This window comes from Meleagris gallopavo, chromosome 8, assembly GCF_905368555.1.
Source record: "Meleagris gallopavo chromosome 8, MGAL_WU_HG_1.1, whole genome shotgun sequence".
In the NCBI taxonomy this organism is placed as follows: domain Eukaryota; kingdom Metazoa; phylum Chordata; class Aves; order Galliformes; family Phasianidae; genus Meleagris; species Meleagris gallopavo.
The window spans coordinates 27,277,029-27,296,171 of record NC_139411.1 but is presented as its reverse complement, the minus strand read 5'-3'; the positions used below and the strand labels follow the sequence as shown (position 1 = coordinate 27,296,171).

The 19,143-nt window shown below is 39.3% G+C and overlaps 1 protein-coding gene across 16 annotated transcripts in view; it reads left to right on the top strand.

The window, feature by feature from the left end:
• ABLIM1 (actin binding LIM protein 1) overlaps window positions 1–19,143 on the top strand; it is a 174,638-nt gene that overhangs the window by 35,883 nt on the left and 119,612 nt on the right. For 5 of the 16 annotated variants that reach the window (XM_085230163.1, XM_085230162.1, XM_085230168.1 and 2 more), the window contains exon 1: window positions 9,043–9,225. The exons of 2 other annotated variants lie outside the window; for them this stretch is intronic. In XM_085230163.1, coding sequence (XP_085086289.1) covers window positions 9,186–9,225 — 40 coding nt within the window. In that variant the 5' untranslated portion in view covers window positions 9,043–9,185. Of the gene's footprint in view, window positions 1–9,042; window positions 9,226–19,143 lie in introns of those variants that run through there. 9 more of the 16 variants (XM_085230164.1, XM_085230172.1, XM_085230170.1 and 6 more) reach the window with 3 other exon arrangements.

Here is a 19,143-nt window from a genome sequence, read left to right as displayed (position 1 = left end):
TGTGCAAATTAGTTGGTGGCAATAATGAAGGGTATGTCTAGGTCTGGTAAGACAGATGACTGCCAGGTCAGGTTCAGCTCAACTAGAAATTTTGGAAGGAAGTTGGCTATGGTGCTCTGGTACCTCTCAAAACAGGACATAAGAGGCATGAAGATGAGAAGAACCAAATCTAGAATCTTTTGACAAAAAATCAATCGCTCTGAATTTGAAGTCTGAGAATTAATGTGGCATTTAAGGGTTTTTTAAATTGATGGGTGATATCATGCTTTGATGTTATTTTAGATTGATGAGAAAAGAAAGATCACTGTAGATTTAGCCCAGAGATCACCAGTATAATATCATTGGTTTGCAAGAGAACAGTCCAAAATGAATCTTGAAGCAAACAATGAAATTAAGCCTAGCAATGAGCTAGGGTTTAAGATTCAAAATAGAAATCAATGTGCAGCTGAAAATAGTTCTGAGCTGGAAAAATTAATGACACTATAATAAAGCTATCTGGAAACTGAGCTTCCAGGAATCTGCGTAGAGGTGTGTATGTGAAGTGAATAAATGCTGAAAGAGAGTGGAGCAAGGGATTTGTGTTTCCAGTGTAGGTGTCTGTCAAGTATGTGTTATTCAGCTTTTTGAATCCCTGATCAGAGGCACATAGCCTGGGTGGAATTTGTTTTGAACTGCATTCTTTGGCAATGCAGTTGACCTTGAGCGAGGCTTCTGATTCCCTTTAGTGTATGTAAACAACCTGTTAAAAGGCCAAACTGTTGATTGGCTTTTTTTTAAGCTCTTAATTTGTCATGGAACGAATGTGAAACGTATGATAGAAAGTAGCAGAATTAGTGCGTGGGTGTCATTGTGCATTAACTGCTGCGTGTTCAGTCAAATGCCAGATAAATCTCATTCTTGGATTCATTTTTGTTCATAAAACTGTTCCATGAGTTCTTGGATACTAAAAGGTGGGATTGTTTTTTGATTCATCTGGGATGGATGGCAATTATAACAGCTCATTCTTTAAATAGGCCAAACAGCCTACACCTTAGCTGCTTTCTGTTCTTTGCAGGAGAGTTGATTAATTAATAACAGAAGAATGAAGTGTTAAAATACTAGTTTTTCTTCTATGAATGTAACAGAAGAAAAACAGGAAAAAAAATGGACAAAAGTGAAGGTGGTTGTTAATAGTACAGGGGAAAGGAGGAATTCTCAAGTGGTGACTGAACTGTTGATCATTTGTTTGGGTTTGGGATGCATGAGTGTGAACATCTTGTATGGAGGAGGCAGAGTGGGGCTGACTTTCAGAGGAACTTGAGCAGTTTGGAAGGATGGACCAGCATAGAACTTAAGGTGCTCAGCAAAGACAAATGCAGTCTTGCACACTGGATGGAAAAACCAAGCTGGCTGCGAAGGACTGACTACATAGCACCTTTGCAGAGATGGCTAAGGGTCCTGGTGCACAGGCTGAGTGATACTCAGACTGCACCCTGAAAAGCTTGCTCTGTGGTGGAGTAAGAGTTACAGGATTTGCAAGAGTGCAGCTGGTAGATCAAGGGAAGTGATTGCTCTGTGCTCAACACTGAGGGTTTCCTCTGGAAGAGTTTCCAGTCTTACCTTCCTGCTCTGCTCCTCCCAGTCTATGTAGGAGGGATGCAGGCAAATTAGGCAGAGTGCTAATAGAGTGTGTAGCCAGCGTGATAAGCCTGAGGACTTGCTTAGGCCTGGAGAAGAAAAGCTCAGAGCAGGCATAGCTGCTGGCTGAATGGATGCACTACATGAATGAGCCCCCTATCATAGTTCCCTTCCCTGACTGCCTTTGGTACACAGTGTAAGAACAGAAGGTCACAAACTGCATCAAGAGAAATCCCAATTGAGTGGAATGATTTTCTTTTCCTTAGAAAGTGTGTTTGAGCCCTTGGTGAGATTGCCAAGAGGCTCTGTGCAGTCTTTATGTTTGGGGATTTCCAGAAGCTGATGGAACAAGGCCCTAAGCAACCTGATCTGGTTTTGAAAGTAGCCCTGCCTTGGGCAGCAAGTTGAACAAGATATCTGCGGGCTTCCCTACCAGCCTGATCTGTTCTGTACCTCTTTTGTGACTCTGAGTACTGCATGCAGAGGCTTTTGCCCTTCAGCAGTCCAGTGCAGGCACTGTGGGCTGCAGTCAGTAGACAAAAGCTGTAATTTTTCTTAGGCTCAAGTCTTTTCATCCTTACTTGATGTCACATGAGACAGTAAGAATATCAGAGAGGTGCCTGTAAAAGCACTAGCCGTGAGATGGAATCTGTCCCTTCACTATTTCAGATAATTGAAGTTTCAGGATTCACATAACCAGTGATCCTTGTCTCCACCCTCCTTTGCATTCATTGCTCTTGCTTGTTGGGGCTGTTCCCTTTGAACTATATTCTCCTGATGGTAAATGACCTGGCAGGTGTGCGATGGCCGATGTGAATTCCTATATATTTTTGGTCTCTTGTCCCACATAAAAGTTCTGACCAGAATTCCACTTATTCTAGCAGAACATTTGGGTTGTAAGTAGGGAGGAATTGCACTCCGGTGAGCTCCCAGTGCTCCCAAAGTGTGGTTTGTAATGCATGAGGCACTGAGTAATCGGAATAGCGATATTGAACTACTGGTTAGGTATGGCAGGTGGCACTGAGCGTCATTCTGGCCTTTGAAACAGGGACAATAAGTAGAACTACAGATTCTGTGAGACATTCCTGATGCGTTTTAAGTAACAAGAAGCAAATGTCATTGCCCTACTTCTAAGTAAACTTGTAGGTATAATAGCGAGTGAATGTGAGTTAAAAGAAAAATAACTCTCCTCCTTCTTTCACATGGCACTGTGTATCAAGTTTAATCCTGCATTTTCCTGACAGTTTAACTCCTTTATGACTGATGTGTTAGATGAACAGAGCGCTGATGCTCCTGATGTCTGTTATGCTAGCACTTTCAGTTTTCTCTGCTTACCATAACAAAATAACAACACCACCACATTATTTATTCAGATTGAATATTGGTTCACACTCTGATATTTTCCACGATGCTCTTGATGGGTGTTGAAGTGAAGATTAAAAAAAAAAAAACTCTTTCTTAGATATCGGCATTACATTGCTTTAATCACTGTGGTAAGAAAGAGAATGTTCCTGGTCTAAAGACGCATCTCATACGTAGTATTGTCAGTGGTAATAAAAATTTAATGAAAGAATTTTTAATATAGTCCAATAGGCTGTGATAAAAATTGCCTTGAGGGGAAAGAAGAGCAATACAGTATCATCTGAATTCTTCCAGTGTTTTTCCCTATCAACTGTGCTTCATACTTAAAGACTTTTATGACGCTCCACATGCTTTAATTGCTTCAGATTCATGCCTTCTAGCAAATCTTCAAGCCTTATTCTTCAGATATTCTTCAGATACTGATTTCTCTAAGCAACAGTTAGCAGAAAAAGAGAGACAACTGATTTTTTTAGTTGTACTACGTTGTTCATTTGTTGCCATTTTTAATACTGCTATGGGTGTATCTGTACTTAAACAATCAAACAAACAAAAAATAAACTGAAAAATTGCTTTGTGGGTTCCTGCCTGGAGTGTTACCATACATAGGCTTTCTCTCTGCTTTGAAGTGTGCAAATTTAGATTAATTCCTTTCTTTTTATGCCTTAATTTTGCCTCCTGTCCAGTGGTTATCTCACATGTACAGGTTTTAACTGTAAGTAAAGTTAGAGGAAAGTTGCCTTGTATTTACAGACTTACATCAAGTGGTGCCTTAACCTCAGTAGTAGCCAGTAGGCATTACTGAAATAAAAATGGCTCCACTTTTTGTTTTCTTCCAAAACAATGCTGTGGTTATTCTGGAAATGTAAAGCATGTCAACTGAATTGAGCACTCATTTGAACAATATCTTAATGACAAAACTTAACCATTGCTTTTTCCATTCTGGGTTCAGAACAGCTTAATGCAAGATGAGAGGTCTTTTTTCACATGGTAATATAAAGGGTCGAAATTTGTAAGCTTGAATATTTTTTTTTTATTGAGAAATTACTAACTAAGGTGGAAGAGATTTTTGCTCGTAAGCCAGAAAAACATCGGGATCTGTTAATGAAGTGTACTGTTGACAACTTAGGGAGGAAAATTGAGTGCCAAGTAGAGATGAGCATATTGTACAGAACTGTTGAGGATAAATCATAGAAACGGGTTAAATTTAAGTATTAATTTTAGTAACTAAAAGATCTTTGTGCACCTGAGGAAAAAGAAGAATTTTTGCTCTGCAGTAGGAGTTGACCAGTGGGGGGAAATGTTTTATCTCCAAGCTTTCAATTTGTGATCTGTTGCTCGGTGCCTAAGAGCCAGGGGAAAGCAGTCCATATCAGTGAGTTCCCAAGCTGCATTTCAGGGTGGGAGAACACAGGGAGTTTATTGTAGCTCTGCAAATGTTTAGCTAAAGAAAATACAAAACTTGTTGAGTAAATTTTAAAATAAGATGCAGTGGGAGACTGGTGTTTTAGTCTTAGAAGCTATTTAATGCATGATTTATCACAACTGAAATATTTGCATTTCTTGCAAGCGTACAGTGAAATTCTAATAGAATTGACTCAGCCTCTGTCCTTCCTGCATGGATATATTGGGAATTGTACTATTTGCTCCCTCTTTTTGCCTTCTGATACTGATCTTTTTAAGGGCAAGGGTGCTTGGGCTCTTTCATCAGGTGCCACCTGATTTGGCATCTGTATGGATGGAATTTTTAAAATAAGGTGCTTAAAATTAGACACCTTAATATCAACAATTTGTAGTCTAGCAGATGTAAGGGCTTGTTAGAAAAAAGTTACTGCTATGGTTTTTGTGGTTTTTTTTTGTCTTTTTGAGAGATAAACATTTCTGAAATCTTTGTGCAGAGAAAGCATGTAAAGAAACATTATTTAATTTATTTCTGTTTTATTTTCCCTGAAGATAAACAAATTTTGGTATTGAACTCATTAAATCAGCAAGTGATAGGCTTAAGAACAAAACAAAACAAAGCTATTTTGGAAGTGTTTATTCCTACAGCACTGGAGTGCAAGGTGGAGCCCAGTACTTCAGAGCATAGGGCAATGAAAAGGAGGGAGGTATTTCAGAAGGAACTAGAAGAATTTGGAGCAACTAGGTGCCTTGGTAGCTGATAAGCAGTAATCAGGAAGCAGTCCATGTTTTTACTGCAGTGTGTGAGAGAATTGTGAAGGATTGCTCGTTATTGGCCCTGGTTCATGTGTTTCTTTTCTTCAGCACTTGCTCTTCACCGCTAGAAGAAGTATTGCAGGTTTTATATCTTTGTTTATGCCTTACCAAATTTGAATGCCATGCACATCAATTAATGTTTTTAAAACACTGAGATCATCAAATGAAATGGATGTGCAAGAATTTCAAGTGATGTCTGAAGGGGGAGGAAGGTCTTTAGCTACAGAGATCCAGCCTTCTGCTGTTGGCCCAAACCCCTCTCACAATGCACGTATCTACAGACTGCTGCACTGGATTCTGGAGATGTCTGCCTATTAGTAGTTCTGTGTTAATATAGACCTCCTTTTAAAGCCCTGTGACAGCTTACAAAATGCTCTAGGATACAGTAGGATGAAAGGTACATAAATACATGTAAAACGTTATAATTAGGATGCGTTAGCAATGCACAAGGAAGGAGGGTTTGCCTGGCTACGTTTTATGTCTATAAAGCTTAGTTACTCTGGAACACAGAATGCATGGCATAACGCTTGTTCCAAGCAGTTACACTTATAAATAATTGCTATGCACAAGCACTGAGGAAGTTATTGTAAATTCGTTTCTGCTGGGAGACAGAGTCATTGGCAGAGATGCACTGACTTCACAGGATGGAGAAACATTCTGGAAGAGTCACCACAGGCAGCAGTAAATGAGAAGGAGAGTAACTAGGGATCAGCCAGGCTAGGCTGGAAGGTGAGGGAAATTGTTTGCTGGTGCAGCAAGGAAGAGTGAGCTTGTGATTTCCGTCTGAGATCTGTTGGTTCTGTTGCTGGCCCTTACAAACCAGCTCTGGTGACAAACCTGTGTCATCTCCTGTGTGTTCTGATATATGTGGGTCTTGGAGTGAGGAGAAATAAGGAGAAAAGCTATGAAGGAACAAGGTAAGTTAATTTCCTTATAATAAGGGCTAATTGGTCTTCTTTAAAATCTCAGTCGTCTTTTTATTTCTTTTTAAAAACTATTTTCTCAAGACAGAGGGCTGAATGGCTGGGATTGGGATTCCTGAGGCTGACTCAATTCCTAAACTGAGCCTAGAGTTTTGTGGTCCTGAGCAGATCGCTTAAGATAAGGAAGTGTTTTCCTCATCTGCAGCAGAGAAATAATATCTCAACAGGGATAAAATCTTCCAGGAAGCAGGTTGAGCTAATATAATCCTGTGTTGTCTAGAAAGAACTGCTTTGGAAACTTGAAGGAGAGGTAATGATGCCTTATGTGTCTCCCACCAAACACAACAGGAATTCGCTGCCTCGTGAATCTGTGGCTGTCTGAAATGTCTCATAACATTCTTGGTTAACATATTTACTGATAGCAGTAGGTAGCTTGTGATTCTGGGAGCTTCTGTTTGGGTTACATGAAGTCTGGAGTGGGGAAAAAGGCACTAAAAGAAAACCTAAGTCACATAAGTGTGCTCTTCAACTTAACAGTCTTCAAATTGTTGGTCTGTGTGATGGAGTCTCTGAGAACATTGTTGCCTTTCTGTTCTTCTGGCACGGCCCTTGCAGCATGGGGATTGATTATGCTCAGTCAATTTGCAGGAGTTACAACAAGCCTGAGAACTGTGTAGGATGGAGTAAGCTAAATCCAGTGAAATTGCTGGAGAGCTAATAGTCAGCAAGTCTCTCCTGAGCTTTAATAGCAAACAAAAGCTGTCTCTTTGCTGAGCGTGACAGACTGCAGTAGTTCAGAGTCTTGTCACTTGGTGAGTGTTTATGGCAGTAGGCTCCAGAGTTTTTGGAGGTTGGATCTCCAGCATAAGAGAACACAGTGTGTGAGAACCAATCTCTTCTCACATGGGTACTAAATTATCCCTAAATGTAACATAAATTGACACGTAATCGACGTATATTACAGAGGAGATATGTATGTACATAGCTATACAGACGGCTTAATAATGGCTCAAATATAGCATCTAATGCTATAGCTGCTAATAACACACAATTAGTATGAGTACGATGACTTGCACAATATGTAGATGTATACTGAATCATTCTCAACTTCCTTCTTTCATCTCTTTACCAAAGCCAGAACGATACAGTTGTGGTTAGCTGTGTAAGCTGCAGTGGTGTAGTCCAGGAATTTGCCTCTTAATGAGAGCAGAAGAGCTTGTTTCCCATAGACTCATAGAGCTCCTTTACACAACTGTTCCAGAGACAGGGACACAGTGAGTTGTGTCTAGGAGCAGAGTAGCCATAAGCGTGTGCTGAAGGTCAACACTTTCTGTGCTTTCATTTCTTTTTTGTCTGTAGAAAAGACAAAGTAATTGCGTCTGCCTACCACATCAAAGTGATAGTAATGATAATTAAAGTGTGGGGTGTTTTGATTATTAAAAAGAAAGGTGGGAGTGGCTGGAGAGAAAGCAGTATTTCTGTCGAGCTAATCATTTTCTGTCAGGCACACTGAAGTCCAAATGCGGCGTATTCCCTGTCCTGCACTATTTTTAATGTGGCAGCAAATAAATGTATAAGGCCAGAGGAGGTGAATGCCAGACTGAGAATAAAGGAAGAGAGAAACCAGATTCCATGTCAGTGTTTACATCTGTCGGTGCGTCTGTATGAGTGTGTGTTTTTAATACTCTGGTTGAGAAGATGACAGTTCAGTGTGGAGAAAATGAAGTCAGGAGTTCAGGAAATTCAGGACTTAATGATCAAAGCAGAGAATTTGAAGTGATTGGCCAAAATTTGGATGCAGTAGCTTTTACCCAGGAAACCAGAATGTTTTGTATATTTTTGACATCTTTTCATACATGCTTAGAATAGAAAAATGTGGGGGCTTTGTCTTTTTTTTTTTTTTAATTTATTTTTTTGGTCATTTAAAGTAAAACCTTAGGGCAAAAAATGGGATTCTTCTTCAGCACCATAATAATGAACAGAGTACAACAAGTGTATTCTGGAGAGGGCTTTGGGTTGAAAGTTTTCAGCTGCTGCACCTTGTGTTTGCCTGCTCGCTTCCAATGGGTTACAACTGCTCTGTCCTTCCCTCTCACTTCATTTCAGGGAATAGAACTCAAAGATGCTAACCAGTGTCTTAGCAGAGGAAAGAAGAGAATGCATGGCTTAGGTTGTGTAGGTGAAAACTGAAGATATGGAAGCAGTTAAGGAAGGCAGCTTTAAGCTTTGATAGACAAGCTAAAAGACACAGAGAGGAACTTGGAAAGCTGACAAATGGAAAGGAACTGAAAGTATTTCTGGCAGTGGTGTTCTGAGGAGGATGTTACATGCAGGTAAGGCAGGCCTGATGGATGTTGATGATGTTGGACACCAATTTGTCAGAAAAAAAGATATATTAAGTCAGCTGCTTATGGAACACTCTGTGCAGCTGCATAGAAGAAAATGCCTGGAAGTTTACACTTGTAGTCAGCCTAATTACCTATGTCCGGGTGGGATGTTGTGGGAACCTGGGGAAGATGATGGGACTGTGGCTATGATTGCTGTGTTTATGGAAAGTGTTAAAACAGTGTCTCTTTGATCCCCGTCTGACCGTTATATTTAGGTGCAGTATATTCAAAAAGGAAGAACACTAGAGTGAAGATGAGGCACAGAGTAAAATAGAAGTGAAACAGTCATAGGGTAAAATTAAGGCTGCTTGCAGTTAGCCTTTGTGGCAATCTAGGATCCCTTTGCATGCATGAAAAAGCAAGCTGTCAGTAACATCAACTGCTCTGAGATGGTCCATACACTGAAACGTACCACTATTTGAAAGACAACATACCACGATCTCGATGATGAATTGAATATCTAGAGGAAAATACTCACTCTTCCTTTAAACTGTTTGGGAACATGGACACACCTATTTTGCTAGGGCCGCTCCCTTCAGTACTGCTCAACCCAGGAAATATTAGGAGTGAAGCCATAAAGTGAGCCATCTCTGAAGGATCTCTGCTGTTTCTCTGGCTTTATATCTGCACAGTGGAAGGCGTAGCTTCTGAGCTCCAGAAACGTTACTGCTTGAGAACACAAATGGAACTAGAAATTCATCAGAACTCCGCAAATGGCAAAGGTTTGTTCTGGGCTATAACTTTGCTATGTAAATATCTACTGATAAATTACGTAGGTTAAAACACTGACAGGACATTGTTGTTGGCTTTTAGTAGGAAAACAGTTCTGTTGGACTGAAATTTGCATGTTTGTTGGTAATTTTGTTCTTTTTCTTTACTGGTTGAGTGGTTAAACACCTCCCAGCTTGGTGTATTTTATGAACGGTGGACTTTGTTACGCGGCTGAACAATGTGTGCATGTGTCCATGTGCTTCTCCTCTGGAGTGGATTTTTCAGTGTAAGGAGTGGAACTTGGAATGAAACAGACTTGTTGAGCTCTGACCCCATGTGTGTGCTTCTGTTTTGCAGTTTTTCTGCCTTCTAGGTAAGGATGATGACAGCAGATTATTGCAGTGAAGTAGGTTTTGTATAAAGTGGTTCTAATGCTCTTTGTAGCGGAAGGTGGCATAAAAGTTCAAAGTACTGTTAATTAATGCTTTGAATGAAAAGCTGATAACTTGATCTGTGCTATTGAGGGCAGCTTGCTTTGGAATTTATCCTGAGGAAACATTGCTGTACAATCTGTGACTTATTGACTAAGAACACCTATGTGAGTTTTTGGCTGTCCTGCAACTGTCTGTCACTCCTGTTTGCTTTTGCAGAGGGCAGGCAGCAGGATGTTGAGCGGCTGTTGCTGGTAAGCTGTTTCCTTGTTAAAAGGTGCTGCAGGTAGGATGGAGCAGCACAGACTACTGACATGCAGCAACCTGCAGGGAGCGAGGAGGAGATAAAGTATTTTGCTTCTAAACACCAAAAGGACGCTGAGCGCACTTTTGGTGGTAATTTGCAACCAAGAGATAAAAAGTAAATGCTCTGCATCCAAGAGGCTGCAAATCTTAATTCATTTCTTAGTTTTAATACCAGAGTCTTAGGAAAAAGGTGATGGAAGAGGCATCATTATAAAAAGATATATTTAACTTTCTTAGTAACTCAAGTGTGGGTAGTTGCTTGCTCTGTTATGCTTGGACTGACTGACAAACCTCCCAGGACCCCGTTTGACTTCAGAGATAAAAGCTGGAAGAAGTAAAAGTTTAATTTTTTTCTTCATGTTGTCTAATCCAATACTCATTTCTTTAAAATAATGTCTCACAGAGATGTCATTTATCTTTGAGGGTGTGAAGCTTAAGAAGGTACTGGTAGACATACTTTGTAGAAAACTCTGAAAACTACTGACTTAAAAAAAAAAAAAAAAAGTTTTTTTTTAAAAAAAAAGTCCAAACTCTCTACCTGTTTATAACAACTGTTTCTAACAACAAAAGAAAATGTTTTCCGTTGCTAATTAGTATTTGTAGGCCAAACACTTAGCCTAATGTTGAGCTAGATGTAACAGTTCTATTCTGTTTTGTCTCTCAATGTTTACTGAATTAGGTGTGCAAAATTGCTTTTTCCTCATTATTTCTATGCAATTTTATTTCTAAATTCTATTTCAGATTGATTACAAGAATTAATTCCCACAGAAGTGCAAGTTGATAGCATTCGGTTTAAATTGGCTATTTCTGTGTTGCTGTGATGTGGAAATGTGCCATGTCATTACGTGAATGTACTGATGAAACAAACATCTGTCCAAGTCCAGTGGGGATTCGTTCTAGTGAGGTTAGGCTGAATGTATCATTCTCCACTTCCTGAGCAGATACATGGAGAATGGGGCAATTATTACTTATATCTCTGCCTGCTTTGGCTAGTGTGGACGACGTTTTGTGTAAATTCAGAAATCTCTTTTCCCTGTTAAGGTCCTAGCAGATAAAGCCCTGACTGATGATGCACAGGAGGGAAGATGGATGACTTCTCCCTGCTGTTCTAAGTATTGGTGCTTTCTGTTCCCTAGCATTAGGAGGAAGTTGAGAGGCTAGTCCATTGGAAGTCTTACGCAGAGAGAGAAGCTTTCTGAGATGCATGTTTGTCATTTCATTGAAGACATTGTTTTGTTTTGCTTTATTTCTATTTTGTTGTTGTTGTTGTTTTATTTTTTTTGCTGGCTTTCACATTCTACAACGATCCACTGATTCTTTGCCAGATGTCTACTTTTAGTTGGAAGGCCTGGCATTGCTCTGATCATAATCCAGTAAGCAGCTGGAGAACTAATTTTTTTTTATTTTTTATTTTTCTTACTTCTTCATATTGAATAATTAATTAATTGAATCTAAGATTTTGATTAATCCTGGGATTAACTGGAAAGGTTTGGATTCCTTAGGAAGACTAAGTGTGTGGGGGGGAAATCAATAAGAGAAAACCACTCCAAAACAATAGGTTATCTTTTAGTTCGTTCCTAGATAAAAATGAAATAACTAGCTGCCAGCTAGTTTCAGTTGGAAAATATGCACAACATATGTTTATAACATAAGGTTCTCTATTGATAAATCTTGTGCTGGTCAGCACTCTTTTAACTGATTCATCTGAAAATATTGCTCAGTGCTGCTTGAAGTGTTTGATCAATCAGTTTTCATTAGCACAGCCTGACAGGTTGGCTGACATGCTTACTTTCTTTAGTAGATGTTCTTGTTGTTTTCTTGCTGTTCTCAGTTAAAGAACTATTCCTATATCATACCAGAGCAAGACACGTAGAGTGTAAATACCAGAAGGAGTGATGAAGCTGAATTTGAAAAGTTTATACAGGGGAAAGGGATCTTTTGTCACTAATACATGTCAGTGAAAAATCTGTCTATTAAATTAGTACCACAGTGGTAATGTTGGTAACATCAACACAAATAAACTGAGCCCTGTGCTAAACTAAGGGAGTGTCTGCAAAAACAAAAAGCACAAAACCCACACCAAAACAAACAGAAAACTCTGATATGTGCTGGTAATAGCTGGTTGCACTCTACATGAACTGAAGGATTGGACCTCCCATTGTGGGGTAACTTCTGGATGCCATGTCCTCATGTATTGTAAACACTGGGAAGTACAGAGAATCTGTGATGATGAGCAGGAATGCAGCGGTGGATTGTCTCTCAAAGATGACAAAGGGCATCTTGACTTTAAACTGAGTTTTAGTTATAGGGTTGTTGTTTTTGTGTTTTTTGTTAATAAACCCTTTTGATGAGAGTTAACTTGCTGGAACAACTGTTTTATGTTGGTTTTTTTAGTGGCCTAAGACTTATGACCTTAACTGCCAAAAAAAGCAAACAACAAACCTCAGTAGATGGCATACAGTCAAGCAATGGCAGGATAAGATCAAGAACTCACTGCTATAGAAATGCTGCCTTAAATCATTGTTGCAAATATAATATGGTACATATTAATCAGACAATCAGCATTGTGGTCTTAGATTCTTTGTAGCTGTTCCAGTTAACTCGTTCACCTTTCCTGTAGTTTGTAATACCACTAGTACAATTTTCTCAATATCCTAAGACTTTATTTCCTGTCTTTTATTTCAAAATGTTAAGCTTGCTAGATGTCAAATGCCCCGCACTTCCATTGTGGGATCAAGACTCTTGATTTAGTCCTATCTTTGAATAACTCTCCCAGTGGTTGATAGGCATGGCTGCACAGCATTGTACATGTCAGGGAAATGCTGTGCTGTGCTGAACAGCATTGCTAAAGTTCAAACAGGCTGTATCTATCTTCAAGTCAGGGGCACGTTTCTCCATTTTAGTGTCCTGAAAGTTTAGTATGTTTCTGTGACAGTTGCTTTTTCTATTGATGCCAGGTTACAAATGTAATTTCAGCAAAGATTCCTCTTAACTATCTTGATTACAAAAAATAAAAAAAAAAAAAAAATAGACAAAATGAGCCTATCAGATACCCAGGAGAACCAAAACCTCAGGTTGCCAAGTACAAATAGTTATGTTTTAGGTTATACATCATCTCATGTCATGAATAAATTGAACTAAATTCCAGCTCTTTTCCCTGTGTACTTTTCAGAAGTGCCCAGGCCTGGTGGCTGCTGGCACAGAATGTGGACCCGTGTGAGAAGGCAGCAGCTGATGGGGCCCTCATTGTGCTTACCTGGCAGTTTATCCATTTTTGACATGGCTTGAATACTTGTGTGTGTGCACAGCTGATTTGTTAACCAGAAGATAGTGCTGACCATAAGAGGAAGGGTTCAGTGGTGCTGTAGGATTTATTTAATTACAAAGCAAAGATTAGTCAACACAGCAGCATGTTTAAGCTGCTTTTAATAGGAGTGTTGGCAGCGGATGAACTGATCTGATGTCATTTCTGGCATCCCCGAGCAGCGCCACACTTTGTTATATTGAGAGGGTAACCTCTATTCTTAGTTTTATTTTTGATAGACATAGACTAAAACTTTGCAGCAGCTCCTGTTAGTTAACTAAATAAACCTTTGTAGCAGGAAGAGGGAATGAATCCCATTCAGTGCTTTGCTGGAGCTAGCGGAGGGCAGTATGACTGCAGAAGTTGTCTTTTTAGAGTTGTGCTGCACTCCAAATGGGGCTGTGGTGTTGGAAACCCTGGGAGTTACATGTAGCAACAGAAATACATACGTTGCTCTGAAAGTAATGCCTCCTATTTGCATGGAAACTACAGCAGCTACAAAAAGCGCAATCACGTTGTTTGATAGAGCAAATTCCCAGCGCAAATTCTCAGCTACAAAACACTATTCTACTGTTTTTCAGCACAGTCATTATCTATGCATGTTTACTAGTGATGAACAAGAGCCTGCGTGCCATGCTTGTTAAAATCTGCACTGGTGGAGGTGACCCGCTGTCAGCACTGCTGAAACGCACCATCCACCACCTCCCTGTGCTAACATCCACTGTTTGGTCTCCATGACCATTCAGCAAGCATCAGTGGCTGTCAGTGGGTGCAGTTTTTTCCACATGGAGGAATTGAGTGTCACACCTTTGCTTCATGTACACTTCAGAGTCGGACATCATTTTGCCAGGCTGCCCCTCTGCTGCCATCTGTCACAAGGCAAAATGTAACAGGGTATTGGTGGGAAGTTCAACCTCTGCTGCCATACCACCACCATCTGCCTCTGATGTCGTGGACCAACATCATAACATGGGAGGCATTACTTTCAGAGCATCCCCTCATACTTAAATCTGTTTGTGATGATGTGCTGGTTCTGTACCTGCAGTAGGAGGTCTGTGGCTCGGAGAGAATGGGAAATTTCCAGCAAAGATGTTCAGGAAGTTATGTGGTGATTTTTTTCTATTTTTCTATTTTTTTCTGTGTTTTTTTTTTTTTTCTAATTCAGGTTCTGTGTTCAGTGTTTGAATAAGTTTGCTGTGCATATTTCTGTAACCACATGACTAGTAAGAGGGGAGAGTATAATGATACCCAGTTTATTTTAGTACATGATGTGAAGAGTGGTGGTTTCTTTGATGTCATGCCTATGGCACATGACACTTTAAACAGATACAGGAAATAAATACAAGGATTGAAAGAAGGCCAGGGTTACAGCTTTGATCTCTTTCCTTCCCAACCTATTTCTCTGTCAGCTACTATGAAGTCTGCATTGTGGAGAGAGCATTACAGAGTTTCTCTTCTCAGCTGGAAGAAAAATGTCAAAGTTCAAACAAGGTGAAGGAAAGAGTCTGGCTAAAGGAGTTACGTAGGTCTTCAGTGCCTTCCCTCATTTGATTTGTTATTGTCTGAAAATGAATATAAAATACAATGCTGTGCTATGTCAGTGAACCATTTCTGACTCTTGGGACCTTTAGTTAATACAGTGAAGTTTCAAATGTTTATTTTCATTGTTTCTTTTAAGTGGTTCTTTACAGGCTGAAGCGTTGCATAGCAATGATCACAAATAATTAGAAAATAATTAAATATTTTGATTTTTTTTTTTCCCATTGCACTTATTTGCATCTCAGAAATCAGCCTGAATAAAAATACCTAAACACTATTGAGGACTAAAATAAAATAATAAAATAAAAAAAAAAGAAAACAACACAAAACAAGTGGCTTCCTACTGAAAATCTGAAGGCATGCCAGCTTCTGCCTGGATCCTCTGTTCATTATTCCCTAGAGTGGTTTAGGTGACGTCTCTTTAACTTCAAGCATACTGCATGGCCGCAGGAAAGCCAGAGGATTATTTGTAAGGCTGGAGGTACATGAGTGCTTGAATAGTGCTGCTGAGTCAGTTGCTCAATTTACAGAGTCTTAGGGGCACAACAATATTTGTGTTTCATACGGCTCTGGCCATATCCTGTCTGCAAAATGACGTCAGTTGTCAGCAATTACAGCAGTTGGTTTTTTTCGACCTCTATGTAAAAAGGATAACTTCTGCTGTAAGAATGTATGTTGCAGTGTTCTTGATGTTATGGATCAATAACATTGTCTTTAATTGTTCTGCCAGAAAATAAGATAAGGTGGCTCAGCATCTTACAAAAATGCAGTAGACTGATCCATTAATGGATCCACTGATGTTTTATGTCTAAAAACGTCAAAGATGGAGTTGTTTTTTTTTTTTCCATGACTAGTTGAAATAAACATTTGAATTGATAAAGTAAGGCAAATAGCCTTGGTTAAAATGTGCCTTTTGTCTTAACCCAATTGTCTGCGCTCTTCCAGTCCCAGCAAGCAGAGTACCAGTGACTTTGCTCTTTTGAGCAGAATGACTTAACTAAAAATGGAATTCTCAGATCAGAGAAAATGTACAGAAATACTATGTTTGCCTTATCTGGTAAGAGAATTCTCCGGGGAAATGAGCACTTCTGGTGTTAAATAATGGCTGCAATCTATTGAAAAATCATTAAGAAATGTAGTAATTAAACTGGAAGGTAATTAAGTTCAAGGAAAGCACTCAGCTATGCTTTGTGTGACCTCCTTTTTTAATGCCATCCAGATACTTCCTAACATTTTTTTATTATCTGTGCTACTTCTGTAATTTCCATGATCTGAATGCTGCAATCTTTACCGTACCCACCGCTGCCTGTAGGGACAGGGAGCAACACAGGGAGCAGTGGTGGTGGCAGACTGTGGGTCTGGCGTAAGGATGAGCAGGAGGGTCTGGGAGAGCAGGGCCTGCGTGCTTCTCATGTTCCAGGCTGGCACTCTAACTTCTACTTGTCAGTCTCACTTTCTTACTATTAGTCAAATTGATTATTAATAATTTGAATAACTGGTCGAGGAAGAAGATACCCTGGTAGCTGTGATGGCATTAAATGCTATAAACGGATTTCAGGGACCAATACTTACCTTAATGTAACACCTTAGCTGTTGCCTTTAGTCAACAGCAAAAGAAATAAACCAGTATTGCAGGTGCAATGTGACTGAAATAGCACTTCATTTCTGAGTGGTGGGCAGGACAGTGTGCACTCGAAGCCTCAGAGGAAAATGCTTCTTTGGTTCCTTTGTCAGACCAGTTCCAGTTTTGAAAATATGAACTCTCAGCTTTCTGCCTCCAGAGACTGCCTGCTTTTGTATCGCGGATTGAGGATTTAGTTGCATGCCTCTGCTGTGTATTTCAGCCTGTTAGGGGAAACAATTTTTATAATGAAAGTCAGTAGATGCAAGTTTTCTGCAAAAGATTGACAACTTTCTGCTTTTCAATCCTTTTTCATCCTTTTAGCGGATTTTTAAAGGGTTTCAGTTGGCGAGTTTATGAACTACTCAAAGTTATTTTTTTCTTTACTCAGAATTGCAAACAGTGTACATCAGTTTCGCAGATGATTTCTCAAAACAATTTATTTGCAGTATTCTTAGTGACAGTGGCTTGTCCAATATAGAAACCAAGTGGTTATGAAATTGATTTGAACCATTCTTTCATTTCCAGTGGATGTGTACCTTCTATTTGGGATTTTTAAGGCTTTCAAAGCTAATAGACAGTGCTTTGCTAACTGTCAATATTTTTCCCCTAATGTCATGTAAATATTTCATTTGATGATTGATTTTTTTTTTTTTTTTGGTATACTGTTTCAATGCTGATAATTGCACATGGTGGGCTTGTCCAAGAAAGAGCTTGATTAGATTTAATCTCGAGAGCATTGTTTTTATATTTTTGTATGCGTTATCTTAACATGCATTGCTTCACTGAAGGATAAAGCTGGGGGTCGCTGGGGCTTAGGGAAGTGAGTCAGATTCAGTTTTGGAATGTACAGCAAAGGGAAAAGCTTTCTCAAGAGCCTGTTATGCTGTCTGTCCAGCTTTACAATGCACTGCAAAGCTTGTCTTTTGTTATTTAAGGCTCATGTGCCATGAAAGCTATCATACATGGTTGATAACAGGAAGCTGAGCACAATGCTTTAATCCAGCTGAAAGATTTTGCAAATGTCATCAGTTGGGAAAGGAAATGGTCACCATGTGGTCTTAGTTAAGTCTGAGATAGAACAGTGTTTTCTTTTTTCTTTTTTTTTTTATCTTGTGTATTGTACAGAAGACATAGAGCATAAAGCAGTATTTTGCATTATTTTGCAGTGAATACCAAAAATAAATCAATAAATAACTTAATCTTTGTTTGCTTATTTCTGAATTAGATTAACAGAATAGCTTGTGTGTGCAGATCTTGCTGTTTCTGCATAGTAATCCAGTTTGCACTGCATCACCTTGGAGATCCCTAGATGGACTTAGAAAAACTTAGTTTGATGTAGTGAAAGATGATGCAAGCATAGCTTCCTCATCTTCAGTATTCAGACTTGCTTCAATCCTTTGGCATAGACATTTGTAGATTTCATAGTAGTTCTTCAGCACTGTATTATGTGCACAACAGGTACTGCACAAACAGGTGTTTTGGGTAGAACTGGCTAATTTATTAGTTAAATGTCAGTTATAATAACAGTAAAGAGGAAATCTTGACTTAGCAGCTCGATTAGAGGGCTATATGGAAGGCTAGTGCTCAATTGGATTGCTCAACTAACACCAATCACTTTACTTTTGATCTCACTTTAGCCCTTTTCAGTTACCCTCTCTATTCTATTATTGCCATTGCAAAACTATTCTGTGTTTGTTTTTGGTGTTAATTCTTTCATAGATGATCTTACTTAAGTCATATGTAGCCTGTTGGTTGAAACTAATGAACTATAGACCTATGGATGTGAAATTCATGTATGGATCTTTCATAGCTGGGAGCTATGAAAAACAGCAACACCTCTGAGTTGTCTCTTAGAAATATTTATGCTTTTGTAGACAGGCAATGGTTGAAGTAATATTAGACATGAATGACTATGCTTTTGATCTGTTGTTAAAATGACATCCAGATACGCTTGCAAAAGAGGGACAAGGACATGGGCTCTACCACTGCAGTTGGCCCAGAGGACTGCTGAATCAGTTCTCATTTGTTTTATTCCCATCTTCTGACCATTTGTTTTATTGTTGAGGTATAACCACTTCCCCATGCTTTCCAGTGGAAGCAACGTGGGTTCTCAGTGTGTTTTGTTTTTTTTTACCAATGTACATAGTGAGTTGCTTTTTGGATTTCTCATTGCCTGCTCATGTTAGGCAGGTGAAGATAGCAGTGTGATTAGATTGGCTTTGTGCTCCAACGAGGGAGATGGTGAAATACCCTGTTGTTTGTGGTCGTGGTGCCTCGTTTCTTCTGAAATGCTTTGTGCTAGGAAGTGATAGGAAGTGATGTTTCTGTGTGGGCTCTTTTTATTGCTTTTCATCCCCAGCATTGTGGGGGGGATGCATGGTAACTTATGAGGGACTGAAAGTGCTCTGCCAACAGTAGACTTTGTCTGCTGCTGGAGTGTGTTATCACCTTTCAGTAATGGTGGTCATTCTATTTTTGTGTTTGAGCTGGATGGGTATTTTAAAAATCTCACTGACCTGAACACAATCCCAATAATATTTCACATTATGCAGGAAGAGCATGGATTTTATTGCATTTTGAAAATAATAGCTGTAAACTATTGAAATCTAGTAACCTGAGATACCTTTTTAAGGACTAAAACATGATTACTTCAAAAGCCACAAAGTAGCTTTGCACTGCCGGTTCTCAGAGCTCAGCAAATTCTATATAGTGTCTGAATTATTAA